This window comes from Trichoplax adhaerens, genomic scaffold (assembly GCF_000150275.1).
Source record: "Trichoplax adhaerens TRIADscaffold_5 genomic scaffold, whole genome shotgun sequence".
Taxonomy (NCBI): Eukaryota; Metazoa; Placozoa; class Uniplacotomia; order Trichoplacea; family Trichoplacidae; genus Trichoplax; species Trichoplax adhaerens.
The window spans coordinates 912,143-935,429 of record NW_002060947.1 but is presented as its reverse complement, the minus strand read 5'-3'; the positions used below and the strand labels follow the sequence as shown (position 1 = coordinate 935,429).

General features: G+C 32.5%; 3 protein-coding genes across 3 annotated transcripts; all 3 read right to left on the bottom strand.

Annotated features, from left to right (window-relative positions):
* Positions 1–1,211: 1,211 nt before the first annotated feature.
* TRIADDRAFT_56203 (uncharacterized protein) lies at positions 1,212–2,663 on the bottom strand (the record flags this gene model as incomplete). The annotated part of the gene is made up of 1 exon (XM_002112276.1): positions 1,212–2,663. One exon carries the CDS (start codon positions 2,661–2,663, stop codon positions 1,212–1,214), a length of 1,452 nt encoding a protein of 483 aa, XP_002112312.1.
* Positions 2,664–4,403: 1,740 nt separating this feature from the next.
* TRIADDRAFT_56202 (uncharacterized protein) lies at positions 4,404–8,887 on the bottom strand (the record flags this gene model as incomplete). The annotated part of the gene is made up of 8 exons (XM_002112275.1): positions 4,404–4,706; positions 4,845–5,072; positions 5,301–5,401; positions 5,590–5,758; positions 5,867–6,090; positions 6,485–6,651; positions 6,769–7,070; positions 8,786–8,887. The coding sequence occupies 8 exons, from the start codon at positions 8,885–8,887 to the stop codon at positions 4,404–4,406; spliced, it is 1,596 nt and encodes a 531-aa protein (XP_002112311.1).
* A 6,192-nt stretch (positions 8,888–15,079) lies between these two features.
* Positions 15,080–20,328, bottom strand: TRIADDRAFT_56201 (uncharacterized protein; the record flags this gene model as incomplete). Its single annotated transcript, XM_002112274.1, has 9 exons — positions 15,080–15,388; positions 15,535–15,762; positions 16,004–16,104; positions 16,292–16,460; positions 16,573–16,796; positions 17,350–17,495; positions 17,612–17,913; positions 19,817–19,900; positions 20,227–20,328. 9 exons carry the CDS (start codon positions 20,326–20,328, stop codon positions 15,080–15,082), a joined length of 1,665 nt encoding a protein of 554 aa, XP_002112310.1.
* Positions 20,329–23,287: the final 2,959 nt, after the last annotated feature.

The following is a 23,287-nucleotide window of genomic DNA, read 5'->3' as shown; positions in this document are numbered from 1 at the left end:
TTATACCCCATTACCGACTTTATACGCTAGCGATTTCCAAAGCTATGGGAGCTGTCTAAGTTATTGCAAAAGTTATCCTCACAATTTTGTAGCAGCTTGAAATTTTGGATCAGTTCGCTCGCGTTGGAGTTTCAATGGCTAGTCTTTCTTAGAACAAAAATTGAGTATAAGCATCTTATTATCACTGCCCGAAGTGAAACATGATTTAAAAATTACAGTAAAGTATAGATACTATCGAATAGGTGCTCATAGTAAGCCATTATAGAAGTATCATTAAATTGATCTATTTAGATTTACAGCTAGTAATGGTAGTGAGAATAGCTAAGTCTCACGTACGCATTTTTTGTAGCCTACTAAGAACAAATTTTAGTTTTACGTAAAAATGTGTATAGCTCTAGAAAATTCGTTTAGATTTTAGATTTATTCATATAAAGTAAGGTGTAGAAAGTGAATCCTACTACAACCTAGGCGCTACCTAATCTTGTTTTGAGGCACTTTTGACAAATATGCCGCTACTCTTCTTCTCTGCTATCCGCACATTAATAATTAAATATAACTTATTTAGCAATATTTCAATCTCCAGATACAACGTTTTCTCAATTTATTCGCAAAAATAACGCTCCATCACTGTTTAAAAGTCAAGAAATATCTTGAAGATAATAGCAGTGCTAATAATTTATGACTTGATTTCTTACTATATAGCCTACAGTTGCCTGCTTACTTGATTTTCGTAGCGCTTGCAGTTGCAATCATCATAGAAATATTCTATCCAAATTTACGCATATTCAGATTATTGTCAGCGGCCACATTTTGCAGTGAGCCAGCTATAATCTAATATAGTAATAGTAGTAATTCATATTTACATAGACATTATTTCTACTAGCCAATACATGATAAAGTAATCATATTCTAATTAATATATTACGTATCTGCTTTATCTCTAACATTAATCGTGACTCTACGCCCTACCGCATGCACATATAGTCATTAATACTCTAAAATAGAACCTTCTATCCAAGTCTGAGGCTATAAGCTACTAAATAAGCTAAGGATGCCTTTAGATATATATAGAAAGCTACGCCACCCTACAATATACCATACATAGATAATTATTTACAATCCAATGCTAAGTTACGTGAGAGACTAATAAATTACAGTTCTAAATGAAAGAGCAGTCCCTGGCTACGTAAAACACTGCAAAGTAGTATGTACTAGCGCTTCTTTAAACCTAAGACAATCTCGTTAGCAGGTATCATTGTTCCCAAGCTCTTCAATTTTAAGGGAATTTCTGTTTCCTTAACTGGAAATAATTCGTATTTAAGTAATATATTCACTATTGCCATCCTAATCTCTAATTTGGCTAAGCGAACGCCCAGACATTGTCGTGGCCCATCACCGAAAGTAATGTAGCTAAATGGGATCTGTTTTGCTTTTTCTTCAGGCGAAAATCGTTCAGGGCGAAATTCTTCTGGATTTGGCCAATAGTCTGGATTATGATGTATGGCGTATGTAGGAAACCCAATCATGACCTCTTTAGGAATAAGCAATCCATTAATAACAATGTCTTCCTTCACTCCGCGATCGGGAAATATCACTGGAGGATACATTCGTGTGGTCTCTTCTATGACCATTCCCAAGTACGGCAGCTCAGAAACAAAATTGTAATCCACTTGGCAGTTGCTATTATCATATTTAGCTTGAATTTCATCATATAATTTCTCTTGTACATTGCTATTTGTAGCAATCGAATACAGAGCAAACATTAACGTGGTAGCGGTAGTTTGATAACCTCCGGCCATTAGAAAGAATACTTGAGCGACAATCTCTTCATCAGTTAATTTGCCCTTATCGCCGGCTTCAATCAGCAGTTGTAGGATATCTTGACGGCATGGCTTCTTCAGCTTGATATTATTGCGTCGATCTTTAATAACATTCATTACTATCTTCTCTAAGTAATCGATTGAACTTTGAAAATTGCCACCCATTAACCGTTCAAGAGCTTCCCACGCCCTCATAGAAAGCATCATTACAACTCGTAAACCAACAGGCGTATTTGAAAACAGAATATTTACAGCCTCGGTTATTTTACGTTCGTCTTTCACTGATTCAAATTCGATGCCAAATGCTACGGCCAATAATATGTGCATGGAGAAATGTTCACATGGTTTTATCAAAGCAATTTTTTTACTTTCGTAAAAGCTTTCTTCAAATCTAGCCATTAAAATACGACAAGAATCACTAATTAGATTTTGCATGCATTTTAATTTCGCAACACTAAATGATCCGACCATTGTAGTTCTAATACGTTTCCAAGGTTCATCTGCAATCCTCAAAATCGATTTTTCAAATAGACTAGGTAAATTGATGGCTTGAAATCGATTACAAAAGTTCGAAAAATGAGTAACCATAATGCTTTTGATTATCTCTGGATCTGCTATAAATATAGTAGGAACAGTGAAAAAGAATTCGCCATAAACCAAGCCGTACTTTTTCTGCCTTTCTAGCTGACGCTCATGAAGGAGAGAAGGATCAAAATCAAATTTATTGCCAACTAAATAAGTAGGACGATCAAATGGTAATCCCGTTCTTTGTAAAACACGATAAGGTAGATAATAATGCTTGTACAGAGAATAGATCAATAAATAAACTAATGAAACAACCATGATTTGAATCCAAGAATTTGGAAACCAAAATATGGCTGAAATAATATAAGAGATGTCCATCTAGAATTTTTAATGTTAAAAAAGTAGTAAAAACAAATTATCGCAAGAAAAATGTATTCTACTGAACGTCTTTTAACAAAATGTTTACTAGCAATGACGTACGATTAATATAGACAGCTTTCATACAATTAGCCGGTATTAATTTATACAAAAGGCGTCATTAAAATTGATCATAAAGATTTTATTCGTAGAACCGAGAAAAGGCTTAGTAACCTGTTTACTTCATCAACTAGCTTACATTATGCTTAATCTAAACTAATGATAGTCACATTGTTATTCTTCCCTACATGTCTACTTTCCTATGCAAGTAATCACTGTCGCTAATTCTTATTGGTTTATAGGATTCTCGTGATAATAATAGTAGTAAGGGTGCTTTTTATTTTCTTAGTTTCATGAAGAGAGCAACTGTATCACAAAGAGATCAGCAGTGATCATGAATATTCATTGGTGCATATAATTATATACTATAGATACACCTTATAAATCGTGAACATATTCTAAATCTACTGTAAATCTCTTGATGTAAATAAACCAGCAGCATTGTACATTGTATTCAATGCATCATCTACTGAATGAATAATATATAGGATATCATCAATAATCTGATAGCAATGATTTCTCAATCATACCAGTAGATAGTATATAATATAATGGATTAAATAATTGAAATCAACGTAATAAAAGAGTAGATTATTAAATTCTGTCGGTATCTCCACATCTGTAACGATATATCTTGAATTAAAATCAACCAGAAAAACAGATTAAATGTGAAAGCACAAAATCTAAACTAATCATATATTGGAGATCCAATATTTAGAGTTAATTAAAGATGATATATTTGCATTCAATTTTATTTCCAAGATAGCAAGGATACTAATTTGAAATAAGATGCCAATTTCCCATCGCTATTTATTTGCTAAGGTGCCTAAGAGATCAATACACAGATGGCCGCCAAAAAGGAGATTATTCCACAAAACTACTAGTATAGCGTCATTGACAATACATGTATATCATTTTCCAAATCTGACGAAATGATAATGTCGATGTTATCACAGTACAAAGTAGATATGATCGCTATGCTTCGAACTGGAACTGTGTCTGTTATCTCCAATATAATCTAATACTGCGAATGATATACGGTAGCTAGTATTAAACACTATATATTACTGAGATATTCATCATAATCCATCGCAATATATCTAATATCTAGGTCTAAAACTGAAATTTAATAAATCATTCAGTGCAAGCTCAATGCCTTATTAGATCAAAAATGAATAATAATCGATAATATACCGTTCAAAGGAGTAATTATGAAATGAGATAAATTGTAATTTTAGCAACCAAATAAAATTCATTTCTTAATCTTGTACTAACTAACACAAAATGTTTCATGTGAACCGAGTGGGCTATTTTTCTAACAAATCAAGTAATAAGTCTCATAGCAAGGCACTTCCATGGAATAATCATGAAAACTACAGTTTCATTTATCGGTTTAATATGTTACTACTATCAGCTGTGCTTATTATTTTTCGATATACTGTATCACATGAAAATCTTATTAGGCAAAAACAAACAAATTGCATGTCTACTAGTCTTGCGCGCCGATTTAAGATACTAGACAAGCGCAAGAGAAAATCTAGCTCAATAATACACTCCAGACAAATGGAAAAGGCCCTGAATTCAACTTGATTTATCCTTTTCACATTTTTCAATTTCTTGAGCTTTCAACTGCCGTCGCAAAATTTTACCACTAGCCGATTTAGGAATACTTTCGATAAATTCTACTCCTCCACGTAGTTTTTTATGAGGACCGACTTCTGATGCAATAAAAGCAATAATTTCTTCCTCAGTAATATCATTTGCTCGCTTTACCACGAAAGCTTTTGGTAATTCACCAGCATCAACATCAGGAACACCAATAACTGCAGCATCAGCAACTTTAGGATGAGTCAAAAGCAACTCTTCTAACTCAGCAGGCGCAACCTAATCAGAAATATAAGCATATATATCGTGTCATTATATCAAGATCTCTTACAATTGCCATCACGGATGCTCATGTAATTGAAAAGGTTAACTGACCTAAAAAATCCCTTAGTATTGTTAAACGATAGCAAAACTGACCTGAAATCCTTTATATTTAATCAATTCTTTCAGACGATCCACGATATAAAAGTGTCCGCTCTCATCATAATAACCAATATCTCCAGTATGAAGCCACCCATCTGCATCGATGGTTCTATCTGTTGCTGCTTTGTTTTTCAAATAGCCCTTCATGACCTGCGGTCCTTTGAAGCATAACTCTCCCGATTTTCCATAAGATAAGGCCTCACCAGTTTGAATATCTACGGTCTACATGTGGTTAAGAGATGTCTTATGAGAAAAACTATTCTCAATTAATTAACTATAATTTTTGAGTAAAATCGATTTTACGATACGAGCTATGAATGCAGCAGATAGTGCATTTAACATCGAGCCTGTTAGATAAACTAATTTAAAGTAAAAATTGGTACCGATGTTGAATTATTGCACCAACAAAGTGCACTATTACGCAAAAAGTCGTTTACTTTTGATATCTACCTTAGCTTTGGTATGTGGAATCAATACTCCGGCTGAACCAATCACATTTCCTTCCGAAATAGATACGGTAATAACTGGACTTAACTCAGTCATACCATAACCTTTATTGAATACGTGAGTAAAACAGCAATCATCATAAATTTATCCAAACAAAATAGTGTCTATAATACCTATACTTATACTAATAGCACAATACTAGTTATTGGCGATATTGATTACCGTATTTTACAAATATTTCATGTATCGTATATTTCAAATATAGTAAGAAATTAAAACATGCGAAATTTACCTTGCCGAACATTTACTCCTAATCTTGTCCCCAGCGCAGCTTGAGTTTCCTTACCCAAAGGTGCAGCTGCACTTATAACATCTTTTAAACTGGAAACGTCGAAGCTGTCTACTAGTGGATGTTTCGACAGAAATACAGCGATAGGTGGTACTATTGGAGCTATAGTAATCTAATGTAGCATAAATAGAATTCTAAAGATGACGCGTTATTTGAGGTTATAAGCCAATATGGCTTAAAATTGCCTATATTTGAACAACACAAATGATAAAAAAAATACCTTATGCTTCTGAATAGTCTCAAGAAACGCTTTTGGCTCGAATCTTGCCATGGAAATTATTTTAGCGCCAAAGCGCAATCCAGCAAATAGAATAGTTACCATACCATAAATATGGAACCATGGTAATAAAGCCAATATTGTATCATCAGTATTCACGTAAAAGAAGCCCTTAATCGTTGCTTGACTGACGTTACTGACAATATTGTGATGCGTTAGCATTACGCCTATATTTTTCATTTGTAAAATTTTCATATTGATTATTTCATTTTATAAGGACATATTTCTATGCCAGCTAATTGACGCTATCGACATAACCAAATTAACCTTACATTAAAATACAAGTAATTATGGCTTTAAATCTCAACATCTATAGCTAGAACTTTTCTTCAAACCGTAATGACTATGCCTATAATTAAAGATGGTTATACTATTGTAATTCATAGTGATATATAATACTTCAGAATCAAAACATCCCTGTATTATAATTAAAGTACCAATTCGGTTTCATTGAATCCATTAATTCACGGTTAATATTTTTTCAAGTAAACTATTTTAGTTCGTAATTCCTAACAGATAAGAATAGAAAAATGCAATATTATATCCCATTTCTATATTTACCTTTTGGCAATCCTGTCGTACCACTCGAAAATGGTAATACAGCCACATCTTCACGAACGTCGAACTTAACTTCTTTCAGATAGCTACCATCGTCAGCTAGTAATTCTTGAAAAGATGTTATACCGTCACCAGTTGGACTTCCAAGGACGTAAATGTTAGAAATTTTGCTGTAATATGTACAAATTAACATCATTTAAGTATACAAATACGATATTATTGGCATACTCGTATATGCTATCAATGATTAAAATTAATAGCAACTATAGATTAACATGTTATAAAACCTTAGAAATGCTGCCTCCTTGGCTTTTTCAGCAAACAGATTAACAGTAAAAATGTGCTTTGCTTCAGCAAGATGCAATTGATGAGATAACTCTTTAGGAGTGTATAACGGATTGCAAGTAGTAATAGTACCACCAGCTATTATAATACCAAAGAAGACGATTGGATATTCAGGAATATTAGGTGAGTAGACGGCAACAGTATCGCCCTTCTGTAGACCACGGCGAGTTAAAGCAGAAGCAAATTTACGAGCTAATCCTCGAATTTGTGCATAAGTATAGCATCGGCCACTGGCAGCATCGACCTGCGATTGATTAATTCGACAAAATGAATGGAATCGAATTTAAGAATGACAACAATTGATTAAATTTACGAACAGTAAATACAAGCTATTACTAACATATTTACGCATGTACAGGACTTAATTAAACCTGGTAGACAAGGATACTTTGCTATAAAGAATCATCATCTCGAAATATCTCTTTCTAATTGCCATTAGATAATGAATCTTATAGTAACTGTCAGACCCTTTGAGTCTTTATAACACCCAAAATATTTCAAAAGTAACTTCACTCTGAAAGTTTTGCCCCGAATTATTATCTGACTAAATAATTTGAAACTCAAAGCCATCACACCAATGGTAGATTAGTAATAATTGGATTTATTTCAGCGAGTTAACAAAAATTTAGCGGTGAAAACGATTTATAGAAACTGTTCGTTTAAATCAAAGAGCCTCTACAGTGTACAACAAAGAATTAGAATGTTAAAACTATTCCAGACTATTAGCAGGAATAGTGGTGTAACAAGGTACAGATTGTGTACGGCTATCGATTTGCTTCTAAAGTGAAGAAAAAACACCGTGTGATGTTTATTTTCATTATCTTATAAAACATAGCCAACTTCATCTTAGCAGATGAATTATTTTTACTGGTGAATTCATCTACAATGTTAATCTCAGCGTCCTTTAGTGTATTAATTTCAAGCTTACAATCAAGTGACTATATTTTTTGGAAGGAGTCCAAAAAATTAAAAGATGAACTACTAAGAATGAAGCAATTACTGGCACTGCTTGTTGGCTTCTATGTGCTAATTATAAAATAATATTGTGACTATAGTGTACGAGAATATCAAACCCTCACTATTGTGTCAATCTTCTAACTTCTCAAAAGAAGATCAATTGCTACCGATAACTAACGTCTGTTTTTTCATACTAAATTATATTATCATATCCTCGGTTTATCATGTTATAATATTGATCAATAAATCATGAATGAAGTACTGTAGGACACTGCTATAGTTTCTAATGTTCAGTCCTTAAAAGTAGATGAAAAGTGTATAAACAATGCTTAAAATCTGCTGAAGAAGGAAAGTATCTAATTGGATAATTTTAATTCATATAACTCTCCGTATATATATCATACTAGTATAGTTATATTATTGATGTACTTTCACAATTGAGGCTCTTAATATAGTCCTTGACAGAAATAAACTAATATATAAAGTTAGTTAAACTAGTCCTCAACACATTCATCCGCCTTATAAAAGAATAATCACCTTTCAAAACAACGTGACCCCGAACACAATGAAAGTAACGCGGGTGTTGATAGTAATTAATTAAAATCACAAGACATTATATATATGGCGCTTCAATTGTTGATCTTGTTTACGCACATATTTTATTCCCAGTACTAGTAAAATTACGTATAGTATTTCAATAAACAACTTAAAATCTATTACTAACGATTATGGTTATAACTATGTTTTATCTACACATATGTTATCTACGTATCAATATCGCTTCATTACAGCAACTTATGAGGACCGATCACGATAATTAATTTAATTAAGCTGGTAAAAATTCTATAAAGCGTTGCTGTTTGGAAGATTGAGAGAGGAAAAAATTAGATTGCTGAAAGCTTCATTAAACGCTCTGAAGTAAACATATATTTAAATTAATGATTTATGGCTTTATTATGCCTAACTAGGCCCAAAAAAAATATAAAAAATAGTAAGACTTACCACGGCCTCTCTATCGCCGTATTTATCAAAATATTCAAAGATGAAATCCACCAGATTAAGATCCTCTGGTAACTTACAGTCATGTTTACTTTGTATCTCCATTTTGATTTAATTAAAATACCAAGATTCTGTTTAACTTATCGTCAGTGTTCAACCAATTCAAAATCTAGTTCATAGAAGGTAACGCAGTAAGCAGTAACTAAACAGTCTTGCTTTCACGGTGTGGTTCAAGTTTTACTCTTTCGTAGTGCTTCAGTTTGATGTTTTAAAGTACTAAGGGATATTGTCGTTCTGCTTTATACCGGTCAGTGATAATTCTTACTTAAAACTAAAAAATATAAGAAAGCAACCAGAGCTTTTCAGCCTTTGAATCCAGCGTTCATACTTTAGTCGATGGCAAAGCAGTATTAACTATCAGATAGAAAGATAAAAAGTCCCAATAACAATATAGTATTCCTTTTTCTACGTTACTTCTTTCATTCTTTCTTTTTATTACGTCCTCTATTGATCTCAGTAATTTTCAGCCGTTCGCAAAGAAGGGATTCATTGTCAAAAATTTTCCTAAAGCATAGCTACTTTATTGACAATAACAATCGTTTAAGTTTAATAAGAGAATTAATTGATGTCAGTTCTTTACGCTTGGATTCTGATAAAGAATGGTTGCTGTTAATGTAATAAAGCCAAATGTATTCAAGAAATTCTATCTGATTTATTTACTATCTTTCTAACTGCGGAAGCGTCGAGAACCAATTCAAAATATAACAATCTCCGTAGTCGCTTTGTTATGATACGTAATAGGCAACAGTCCAAGGTGGGTGCTGCCAGGATCAAATTTGATTTATTTCGTATATGATATTATTAGTCTTTAAGATTTTCCCTAACGATAACCGATGTCGGCATCAAAAACTCCTTAATAAATTAAATAAATTAAATAATGCATAATTCATATCTTAGAGTTACACTGTTATATTGTCCGAGAACGAATCGTCGCCATTTCTTCTATCTTATTCTATCCAGTCGCTAACATTTTATTCCCATATACTGAAAGTTTCACCTCTTTAGTTGACGTACTTTCTGAACATATGCCGACAAAAATATGAACGTAACATCAACCATGTTCTATTTCGAGTTATATCTTGCCCTTAGAGCTAAACTGTTAACGGTTCTTTTCCCACAGACTGATCTCTGTATAATGGCTATTTTATCGACCTTCCGTAATTTCTGAAATAAAGAAGTACTAATATCCGTTTAATTATCAATGATACGGAATTAGAAATAGCTTTCTTATAATGCAAATACCTTTTTGAAGACATATGGAATGGCAGAAAGTAAATAATACCAAATTGATGCTAGCAAACGGAAGCCCAGTGAGTTAGGTCAGTAAAGTACGCGTATAGTATTTCTGAGCTTTCTACCGTTGCTACGGTTTTGTTATCTAAACGAAATCATTAACCATAAATTAGCCAAAGTCAACAAACTTGGTTCACCTATGTAGTACTACAAATCTTACCACATACACACTATACTTGTCGATACCAATTAGTCAGTGAGTTAATTAATTGATCGTCTACCATTTATTAATATATGGATAAGTAACAGCTAACGATGACGCAAATAATTGTTTATTATTAAAGATATTTCAGATCAAAGCATCTTTCATATATCGTCAATTTAAAACAAAGCAAAACTAATCTACTGTTAGGCTAGTTATTGTAATAACCGTTAACATAAGTTCTGCTCGTGATATACTTATGGCATACCCAACAGAACTATATAGGCAGATGCATAATACTGTCACAATTTCACTTCTGCGACAAGGTAACGTACAGTAAAAGTCTATAAGTAGCCACTGACTGTAACGCCCTTTTACTTAACGTTAAACACACACATCAAAAGACTGTAAAGATGAAACTTTTATTAGCAAAGATATATCTACAACTTTTTACCACCCTCTCAACTCAAATGTTCCCGTTTATATAGGAATCGCCTAATTTGTAAACAACAACAGTATTATTTATTATACCTTACTAGGAGAATCATCTCGAACTAAGATGCTCCTTACATAGCTTTTCTATCAGTAAATATTTTGAATCTCTTACTCATACTTAATCTTAATCTAAGCTCGTAGGTTGTCTAATTCAACTATCATCAACTAGAACTTGAATCATCCTACTGCTATCTATCACACAATAACAATCAATATCAAATATGTAATGAACTATTACAAACAACATCCACATTAAGGCATTACTTATCTTACCTAGCACTACAAATATGGATATTCTTCATACTAGCTACTACTGTACTTATTAAACTATCCTAATGACAAGGCAACACCGTAACAAATACATATATACAGGATTAGTTTGTAGAATTTACTACAATTAATGCTATTAATTTACAGATTCAGAAATTTAAATGATGAAGTGAATAACTAATAAAAAATATATTACGCCAAAACTAAGCACAAATTATAGTAACTAAACAATTACTTATCAAATTATAATTAACTTTCAGTATCCAGTACAATCAATGCTATTAATTTACGGATTCTGAAATTTAAATGATAAAATAAATAACTAACAATAAATATTACGCCTAAAATAAGCATAATTTATGGTAACCAAATAATTATTTATCAATATACCAGTTATATAGTTACTACATATTAAAGTAAATGGATAAAAACTTTTGAATTGCGTATCATCTAAGTTCTGATGTGCTGCATTAAGACTCTAGATGATTGTGAGTGGATACCCCAATTTAATAGAACGTTTTTGACACATAGGAGACCCTTGATTCAATTTGATTCGGCCTCTTAATATTTCTAACCTCTTGATCTTTTAGCTACCGTCATAGAAGTTTACCACTAGCCGATTTAGGGATACTTTTGATAAATTCTACTCATCGTGCAATCTTTTATTGGGGTCGACTTCTGATGCAACAAAGGCAATGAATTCCTCCCAAGCAACATTTTTCACTCATTTGATCACGAAAGCTTTTGGCAATTCACCAACTTCAGAACCATGAATTCCAATAACCGCCACATCGGCAACTTTAGGATGGGTTAAGAGCAATTCTTGTAACTCAGCATAAGCTAGTTTACTAGTTAGCCCAAAAAATCTTTTTGTTAGTATTATCAAGTGATATATCATAGCAAAGTGACTGAAAATATTTATATTTAATTAGCTCTTAATCAATTTAATTAGCTCAGCAGTTGCTTAGCTAACGTTATTGATAATATTTTGTTGCGTTAACATTGTACTTTAATTCGTCAATTGCATAACATTTTCATAGCACTAATTAAACATAATGTTTGTAAGAGAATTTATTAACCAGGTGACACTATACGCATCAAATTATCGTCATGCTAATATGAAGACGATATAAGAATGCTATCGCACGCATTGCTGACATAAATATGCACTTAGAAAGATGATGAGCGCTTTTAAATTTCATTATCTAGAACCAACAATCAGAAATCTTCCTTCTGTTAGTGCAGAATAATTAGCCAGTGTGATATTGGCATCTATATCTAAAATTAATGCATATGATACTGTTCTAGTTTATAACAATAGAATTGATCTCCAGTATCAAGTATTTATATGGTACTAAGGGAAGTATAAAGATTCACGTCTGCATTGAGAGCCTTTATAAATCCCGTGTTTGTATCAAATATTTAAAGCGGAATATTTTTATTAGTAATTCATAGCAGGTAAGTACTGGAACTATTTTAGCACATTTATGTACTTACCTTTTGAAACTCTAGTTGTACCGCTTGAAAACAGCAAAATGTCAACATCTTCGTGCAGATCGAACTTTATGTCTCTCAAACAGCCACCACCATCAGCTTGTATATCTTGAAAAAGATATTATACCGTCACCAGTTGGGCTTCCAATGACGTGGATATTGGAAATATCGCTTTCATATATTGTAATTGACATGGCACAAAACTTAATAAGGAAGCTATTGAACGTGTTTTTTGCTACCGTAATGATTGTAATTCAAATCAGTTATATACCACATTGATGCTGTATAAACCTTAGAGATGCTGCTTCCTCAGCTTTGTCAATAAATGGATGGATAGTAGAAATGTGTTTAGATTCAGCAAGATGCAATTGATGAGATAGTTCTTTAGAAGTATAAACGCTTAATAGATTGCAACTACAGTAGTAAGAGTATCACCAGCTATTGTAATACCAAATATGGAGATAGGATATTCAGGAACATTAGGTGAAGAAATAGCAACTATATCACCTTTCTATAAACCCTGTCGAATTAAGACGGAAGCAAATCTACGAGCTAATGGTTGAATTTGCAAATAAGTACAGCATCGATCGCTGACTGCACCGATCTATAAGAACTTCATGCGATTGTAATGATGCATCTATGTTTGATTATAAGTATAGCTATATTTGATATAGATAGGTTACTCTGAATAGATATTATCTTGAAGCTAATATTAGATGATTGCTATGTTATACTCTGCTACTCCCGGTGCATAGTCCCCACTTAACCCAACTATTATTCACAGCACTACTGTATGCTAAGCTAATAACCTTAAAAATACCTTTTACTTCGTATATATCTTATTTTCGGCGTAACGTCGTTCCTTCGACTTCCACATGCTTAATTACAAAAAAACCTCTCTTCGTGCTACTGGTGGTAATTAATCATTTGTAGGCATTCTAGTCTCGATTGCTAGTTAGTTACAGAATATTCTAATCAACAATAATCTAGTACAGACAATTACTATTAACATTGCTTAATTACACCATTAAAGTGCATACGAGTATAATTTAATAAAAAGCCCCCCCCAAAAAAAACATATATCTAACCCAAGAAGTATCGGCTTCATGATTCTTTACTAGTTCAGAAAGTATCAAGATATCGAACACTTGCCATAGGCTTTCATTGCCATATTCATCAAAACATTCAAAAACTATTCCTACAAACTAACCCTTTCAGGCAACTTACTGATATTTATTTATTATTTATTTATGTATATCTCCATTTCCATTAAGTTTTATGCGAAGACTAGAATTAATTTGTCGTCCGAGTAAAATCAAGCTAATTAAACAAAAGCTCAAAAAAGATAAGAATAGCAATGCTGGAAACAGCTATAAATGACTCTTGTTGCGTACGTAAATTTTTGCTTCTAACGACTCTTTAAATCGATATCTTGAAGTTTATCCAGGTAACGTAGAATTTTCAACGCCCAAATTGAATCAAGGTTTAATACTGTATTATTTCATATATTAGTTGTTGTTACTTAGAGTGAAGATTATACTATACACCCCAATTTTTCAACAGTTAGAACATAACACTTAGTCTAAATTTGACGGAAAATTGATATGATCTATTAGATAGAAAAAATACAATCCTCTAGGATAACATGTTCATTTTCTTAATGACTTCCAACAATTGCCTTATTGCAGATTTAATTGATCATGAATTTGCTACTATATCTAACCGTTTACATAGAATTAATTTATTGCGAAAATTACACATTGCCAACATGCAAGCCATTACTCATAATAATTGTTTAAGATTAGCAAGAGAATTTAATGACGTTCGTCCATTGTGATCAAGTACAATTAAATATTAAGATAAACTGACCAAATCTACTCTAGAAATTTGATCTGACTTAAAAGCTACCTTTATACTTGTAGTGCAACATTATTGAGAATCGAATTGCCAATGCCTTAAATCCTCGTGATTGCTTTATTACAAAGAGCAATTCGCAAATATTATAATTAAAGATATCGAAGAGCACCCAGATTCTACATAGGGCAACGTGATAAACTGCATCAAATTTTAAAACTTCCTATGTAATCAAATTGAGCAAATATTGTTAAATATTGTTCTAAGGATTAGCTTCCACTATTTTATGTAATGAAGCATTTAATTTTAGGCTTCAAGAATTGAAAGAAAGTAGAGAATGATCATAAAAAATAATTATACCTGAGATAAATAGAAATTACGGTTCCTCGCTAAACAAAATTAGCAATTCCTTTATCAAATATTAAATGATGCGTAATAAACGAAAAAAATAAATCTAATTGCAAGAAATACATCCAAGAAATTACTAGTTTACTTTTATCAGTCTTCACGCACAACTGTCTGGAAAGCTTATTTTATCAATACACCATCTTTGCATCATTGGCAAACTACATCATCAAAACAAATATAATATTATGTATCTTCTTTATCTAGTACAAAACGTTAAGACATCAGACCATCTTAGGTGGAAACCCAAATTAATAATCCACTCCTGACTTATAAGAAAGATCTTAAAATCGAGTTGAATTGACCTTCTTGTATTTTTCAATCTCTTGAGCTTTCAACTGCCTTCGAAGAATTTTACCACTAGCTGATTTCGGAATACTTTCGATAAATTCTACCCCTCCGCGCAGTTTTTTGTGAGGACTGACTTCTGATGCTACAAAAGCAATAACTTCCTCCTCGGTAACATCATTTGCTCGCTTTACCACAAAAGCTTTTGGTAATTCACCAGCATCAATATCGGGAATACCAATAACTGCAACATCAGCAATTTTAGGATGAGTCAAAAGTAGCTCTTCTAATTCAGCAGGCGGAACCTAATCAAAAATAGGAGCTTATATGATATGTACTGTAGTTGCACTAAGATCACTAACAATTTCAATCACTGATGCTTGTGCAGTTGAAAAATTCATCAGCCCAAAATACTTCCCCTATTAAAAAATGATATTGTTGTAAAACTAACCTGAAATCCTTTATATTTAATTAGCTCTTTTAGGCGATCTACGATGAAAAAGTCTCCTTCTTTATCAAAATAGCCAATATCTCCAGTGTGAAGCCATCCATCAGTATCGATAGTTCTATCTGTCGCTGCTTTATTCTTCAAATAACCTTTCATGACCTGAGGTCCCTTGAAGCACAATTCTCCTGATTTTCCACAAGGTAAGGCCTTACCAGTCTCAATATCTACTGTCTACATAGAATCATAAAGTTAAACATGTTCCATATAAAAGAACATTTTTAGTTAAATTAATTTAATACTAACATAGCAGTAAGAGCTAGAAATTACTATCTCTAAATTTATTAGGAGCCGTACTTTGCCTCAAAACTGCTGTGTAGACTATGTTTAAGACTGGCCTGGATGTTTAATCCTTGTAAAGAGAGTAGTACATCTAGAATAGTTATTTAGGTTTTAATGTTTGCCTAGGAATTACTTTAGCCTTGGTATGTGGAACCAATACTCCAGCTGAGCCAGCCATACTATTTCCAAGTATAGATATACTAACAACCGGGCTTAGCTCAGTCATGCCATAACCTTAAGTAAGCATTCGTTTAAATCAGTGATTCTTACAATCCAAATTATCCATGGAAAGAATGTATCAATAATACTCATACGCATAATTATACGACAAAACTGTACATCAGCGATGTTGATTATCATAGTATATATACTTTGGAAACTCTTTTCATTAGCCAAAAGATTTAATCCATTTTAAATTTACCTTGGCGAACATTTACTCCTAATCGTGCTGTTAGAGCATATTGAGTATCTTTACCCAAAGGTGCAGCAGCACTTATAACATCTTTTAAGCTAGAAATATCAAAACTATTTACTAGTGGATGTTTCGACAGAAATACAGCGATTGGGGGCACTATAGGAGCCACAGTTATCTGAAGAATACATAAAAAATGCCAAATTTAGATACAGCAGTCTATAAACTGATATATTCTAGTTTAAAGTACTTGCAATTTAATAATAGAAGTGCAGCAGTAAAATGAATACCTTATAGTTCTGAATAGTCTCAAGAAAGATTTTTGGTTCGAATCTTGCCATGGAAACTATTTTAGTACCAGAGCGTAATCCAGCAAAGAGAATAGTTACCATACCATATATATGAAACCATGGTAGTAAAGCTAGCATAACATCGTCTTCATTAACGTAAAAGAATCCTTTAACTGTTGCTTGACTAAGATTGCTGACAATATTGTAATGGGTTAGCATTACACCTATATTTTCGAAAATTTCATATCATTATCATTACCATTTTTCAAGGAAATGGCGGTAGTAATTAAAAAATATAATTGAACCCTAATTAGCCACACATTAATAAGCAAGATGGCATAATCGTTGATAAAGAATTTTATCTTGCCTTTACTACCAATATCAAACATGACTCTATGAGGGGTATGAGTAGATGTAAATCTCATTGCCTAAGATCTGATAACTAGAACTTTTTCTTCTAATATTATGAAATAAACTAGCTATTAAGATGATGCAAACATTCATATAAACTGTATGCTGCAATGTAAGATCATGATATTATTCTGGTTTACAGAATTACTATAATACTCCAAGCGTATAATATCTCAGCACGCAATGAAGGAAGTTAGTAGATTTTGCGCGTGAATTGATAGTTCAGTCCTATCCCTTATTCACGATGCTGTACGGTAAGTAGTCGTCATATAGAACTTTTCCATTCATCATATCTTAAAAATTAAGAGCTAAAACTACGCCATTTTAATGTCTTTCCACCTTTACCTTTTGGTTATCCTGTCGTACCACTCGAAAATGGTAATACAGCGACATCTTCACGAACGTCGAACTTAACTTCTTTCAGATAGCTACCATCGTCAGCTAGTAATTCTTGAAAAGATGTTATACCGTCACCAGTTGGACTTCCAAGGACGTAAATGTTAGAAATTTTGCTGTAATATGTACAAATTAACATCATTTAAGTATACAATACGATATTATTGACATACTCGTATATTATATCAATGATTAAAATTAATAGCAACTATAAATTAAGACGTTATAAAACCTTAGAAATGCTGCCTCCTTGGCTTTTTCAGCAAACAGATTAACAGTAAAAATGTGCTTTGCTTCAGCAAGATGCAATTGATGAGATAACTCTTTAGGAGTGTATAACGGATTGCAAGTAGTAATAGTACCACCAGCTATTATAATACCAAAGAAGACGATTGGATATTCAGGAATATTAGGTGAGTAGACGGCAACAGTATCGCCCTTCTGTAGACCACGGCGAGTTAAAGCAGAAGCAAATTTACGAGCTAATCCTCGAATTTGTGCATAAGTATAGCATCGGCCACTGGCAGCATCGACCTGCGATTGATTAGTTGGACAAAATGAATAAGAATTTACTTCTGGATTTACACGTTTACAGCATCTCAACTATATATTAATTTATATATATTACTCTACAAAATAGTTATCTTGACAATTCACTATGATACATAATTCGGCGACATGGAGTATGATATATAGAATCCATTATGGATGTGTCTCTGAGATGTATAATCAAAAGTTTATTTTGGAAATCATATGATTTGTGCTCTAAAAGTCATTGGGTAATGAATTTTTTAACTGACAAATCCATTGATGCTTCGTTACTGTCAGAATGCACTTTGTTAAGATGTGAAAGATGCGTAGACATTCGGAAGGTTTTATAATATTTAGCAATAACCCTATCGATCCACTATTACAAATTCCCATTTTCTAAAGCACCACCTTCTCAATCGACTGTAATAAATAATGAATACGATTGCCTTTATACGATCCTCTTGCAGATTATAAGAACCTAACCGATCGATAACGACAGACAGTACTACAATGGCTACCAACTTATGGCTTTCATAAGTTGAAGGAACTACTACCTAAACACTGTGCGCTGCGAATTCTTAGAACTACTTAAACTTTCCAGATCACTATTAAACTATTTCATTAATTAAGACATGCTTTCGTGTCAGACTGAACGTCAGCTAAGGCAGAGAGATCGATGTCTATGACAACATAATCGAATTTTAACAAATTAAGATTTCAGCAAGTCTTTGTCGGCAAAAATAACACATATCCGTTTATAGAACGGGATTTACTCTAGTTTGGTGGAAACAAACTATAGTTCCAACTTAAAACCCCCTAGTAACCAAATATACTCGTGGTGGACTCATATAAATTTCACTTTCTTACTGGCACAGAGGGGCAAAGATCCTTTCTAAGCACCATATTCTAACCTACAGTTTTCTTAGGAATCTAACCAGTAAGCTTCTTTACTTCTTAGGATAGGGTACTACTAATTTTATGACAGATCCTTTATTTTTTAATGTTCCGTTTTAAATAGTCAATGGTAATATAGCCTCCTGGAGATAGGAGTTAGTCAGTAGTATCTTAATTCGTATCACAAGCGAATAGTCAGTAGGTTTGTGGCTTCAATTCCTCATTTTAGACATCAGTATCAGTTATTTTACAATAGTAATTAATTGGTGACTACTTCAGTGGTCTAATTTCTTCTGGGTTGTCCCAGTGGCATCCATCTAAATCAATTCATAGTATCCGTACAGTAACTCAGCAATAACTATTAAAAGATTCTATCTACTAAGATTTGATACCATTGCAATGGATTTCAGATTGAATTAATTTTATGATACAATGTCATGATATTACAGAAAGGTTAATTTTAATATTATTTTAATCGGACATATTCATAAGTAGTAAGAAATAATCTGGCAGTGAGTTTTCTTTCAACGTCTTGCTTTGTGTAGAATATATACCCGTTCGTTTGAATGGGAACTTTACTAGTATAAATAAATAAGAAGTTCAAAAAAGACTAGAGCTTTTAGAATATTATTCTAGACTACAGACACGGACGATAGCATGATAAAATGGAGAATGCGTATCTTAAATCGGTTTATTGCTAAAACCAAGGAATAGATTTACGGGTTAAATCGCGATAATAGAAATCAATTTTTAATTATGAATCCATTTATGGACTCGATTAACCTCAGTACCTTTTGAAAGGCTACTTCTAAATCAAGTATAGATAATTTACGTAGGCCTTTGCGCGTGGAAAATACTACAAGCTGACGAGATAACTGGGTTAAGGCTTATAGGTGCTAAAATGAACCCAAAGTCTGACACAGAATTAATATACGATAATTGATGGTATATCAATCGTTTCATAGAGTTTACTTTAATATGTTTGATTTAATATTACGAACAAAGTACTAACCATACTAAACCTTCTGAAATTTTTAGTACTAGATTTAGCCATTATATCATTAGTCCGTCTATTAATCTTATTCATAGCTAGTTCCTAGTACGTAATAGTTTAAAATATGTCTTGAATATTTGCAGTTAAAGGTTAGAAGGAAATCACGATATTGAAATAGATGATGTTGTGCTATAGTGTAGTTCCAAGTAATTCCTGCTTTAAGACGCTACCTCCCATTGCATATTAAACAGCTATTATACGTAACCGTATTTCGGGGTTGTGGTCGTTTGTTAAATTATCACATGTTCATAAATTATGGGTAAAATTTCACTCGATGTATTCCATTGTATTGTACAATTCTCCATATTTTAGCAACTGTTAATATCATATCTAATTCATAAATAAGAATTAAAAAACTCATAGCTTACCACAGCTTCTCTATCAGCATACTTATCGAAATATTCAAAGACATAATCGATCAAACTGATCCCATCAGGTAACTTGCAGTCATATTTACTTGTTATTTCCATTTTGACTTAAAAGTTTATCAAGTGTGAACACTAACTTGAGTTAATTGTCACAGTTAAATCAAGCTAAAATAAAAGCTTATAGATGGTAACACGCTAGAGTAAAAAGCAAACAGCTATAAGGGGCTATCCTTGCTGTGTAAATATAAATCTTTGCTCTTTCGTAATTCTTCAAATTGATATTTGAAGGGTTATGATAGGCGGTGTAAGACTCTCAACGCCCAAAACTTTATCGACGATCGATGTTGCACTAATTTACACAGGTTACCACAATTCATAAAGTATAGAATTTATTATATGCTCAAGCTTTTCATTACTAGAATATCTTGCAGTCACACGTTCAATAGAAGAAAGCTGTATTATTAGCTAATTAGACGAGAAATACAAGTCTGGATGATAATTAGTATTTTCTTTTTTCTCGGTTACTCCCAACATTCTTTGGCTATACTCTCTATTGGCTGCGAGGATATCCAACCGTGCACAAAGAACTAACTAATTGTAGAAAATTAAACTTTAGCAACATAATAGATTTATTAATAATAATCATTCCAGATTAATGAAGAGCTTTTATTGATATTATTCCTTTGTAACAGGATAATTAATCCTGTGGTTAATATTGTATAGCCTTTTACCTAATAAGTAAGATCTGATTTGCTCTTTATCGTTGTTATTCCAATAATGCTGGGAGATAAAATTGAAATATTCAAACACTTCGTGGTGGATTTAGTATGATCTACAATTGGCTATAATCTGCTGTAGATACTGCTAAAGGTCTAATTAATTTATCAATATAATATTACTAGCTTTGTGATGCTTCTTGAAGATAAATAAATTAGCATCAGTAATAGACTTTGAATTATACTGACTCAACTTTCTCAAAGCAAACAGCTACAGTACTCGTAGTTCGTTTTTCAATTTATCAGGCTATTAACATTTTACCCATACTTTTTAATCGATTTCATAACTTGATTTGACTAAATATCTTAAAAGCTACAGGTAGAAAGTGTGAGAAAACAAACTCAAGAACTTTCTATATTCAGTTCTAAGAAGTTCTATCAAAAGTTATAATATCGGAAATTAATCTTATCCATTGCCTTCAATTTATTCTTCAATGTTGATTTATATGGCTGTAAAAGGTGCTAAAAGCAGAATTTTCCGACTTTATATTCGATAGCAGTTGGCAGTAATGGACAATGACTGGATGAGGATATTAGTTACAAAGCAATATAATGCTACAAATTGGATCATATAAAATTGCTATAAAATGATTATTGACCGTCAAAACCATTTTATTTATTAAACGTAAATATTCTCACTGTGAAGGAGAGTAATTGATAAATGTACTGCTTGCTGGAAAAAAAATAGGCCTGAACTTATCGTAAATGACGATATTAGTTTGTAAGCCGATATCTATATCGATGATGCAGAATCTGTAATCATTCTAAGGTGATAAGATATTCTCTCTTAATCTTACGATTGGGCTGTAGATTTTTTTGTTTAAGAGCATCTCATTAAGTTACAGTAATAACTGTAACGATCATGATGCTGATCTGATTTTCGTTAGCTGTCATGAGGCTGTAGTGGACCAGAAATTTTTACTATAATTTAATAATTATAAAAATAAGAAAATACTGCTGTACTGAACTAGAAAAGTGTAATGAATGATCATATTAAACTTTCATTGAGAAGGAATGACCAGAAGTAACTGTTTAGAACGCTAAAAGTAATTTCAGCTACATGTTAACCTTCATTTCAGCTATCATTTGAGATAGTTACTTAAAGAAATTTCTATGACAGATCCACTACAAATAAAATGGAAAGAACTATCCTTCAATTTGTGCAAACGCATATGATCAACGTTCAATTAGCTGCATTTATAAGGCTATAGTGCATGAAAGTACTACCGTATAAAGTCTTAATGTTGTGCCATTTTGTTCCATCGTAATATCATCTTGAATCTAAGCCTATTGTAATCATATTCCTTCAGTTGCTGCCTTAAATTGTCGGTAATAAATAGTCTATGAAAAACATCATTGAGACCGTAATATTTCACCTCTCTAGTCCAATATCCTGATGTACTTGGTTGCTTCACTTGAACGATGTTAGCTACTTGAGCCGTATATAAAGTAAGTATTTCATTCAATGGTAGCCATGTGCATTTTCATTTAGCCGGATCGAATGCATCGTTTTATATTTTAACATCGTGTAAAGTAAAATTTATTATTACAATATGTTGTACCGAAACATTACGAAAACTGCAGAAAGAAATCTCTACAATGCAATAAGGTTCGATAATTTCATAATCATAGATTGATAATTATTCTGTATAGTAGTGCTACGAGTATGCCTAAAGAAAATATTAAGACATAATCACATATACATCATACATATTTGTTCTCTCAAATAATCTACTTAAACCATGGTTACATTATTTATATTTCCTACTTAAATAGTGTCACTATAAGCCCAAGCTTACGAACAAAAAGAAGCTATAAATAGTTCGCAAACAAAGATCAATGATTTTAACTAGCTAAACAGCAAGAGCGATAAAACTGTCAAGAAAATAACATATTTTCAACAGTATATAGGTAATATAACTATTGGTAATAATTATACCTGATATATTAAGAAAATAATGATATGGGGGTTACACAGAAGAAGCCACACCGATCACTCTTCAAACCATCGATAATTCATAAATTAAAATCCTGACCCTTTTTCGCTAAGCATATAAATGGAGGGCAATCAGTGCACTTTGATGTAGTAACAAAGTGCTTGCGAAAGGATCTCATTGCTGAAGAGCACCGTATACAAGAAATGGGACAGCAATCACTGATTAAATTACAAGTTTTCGAAAAAGATTGAAATATAAGATGCTGAAGATATCACACCATTTGGGGTATCTAAAAATATCACATCCATATGTAATGCAAGATAACCAGATGAGCTGCTCAAATTTTAA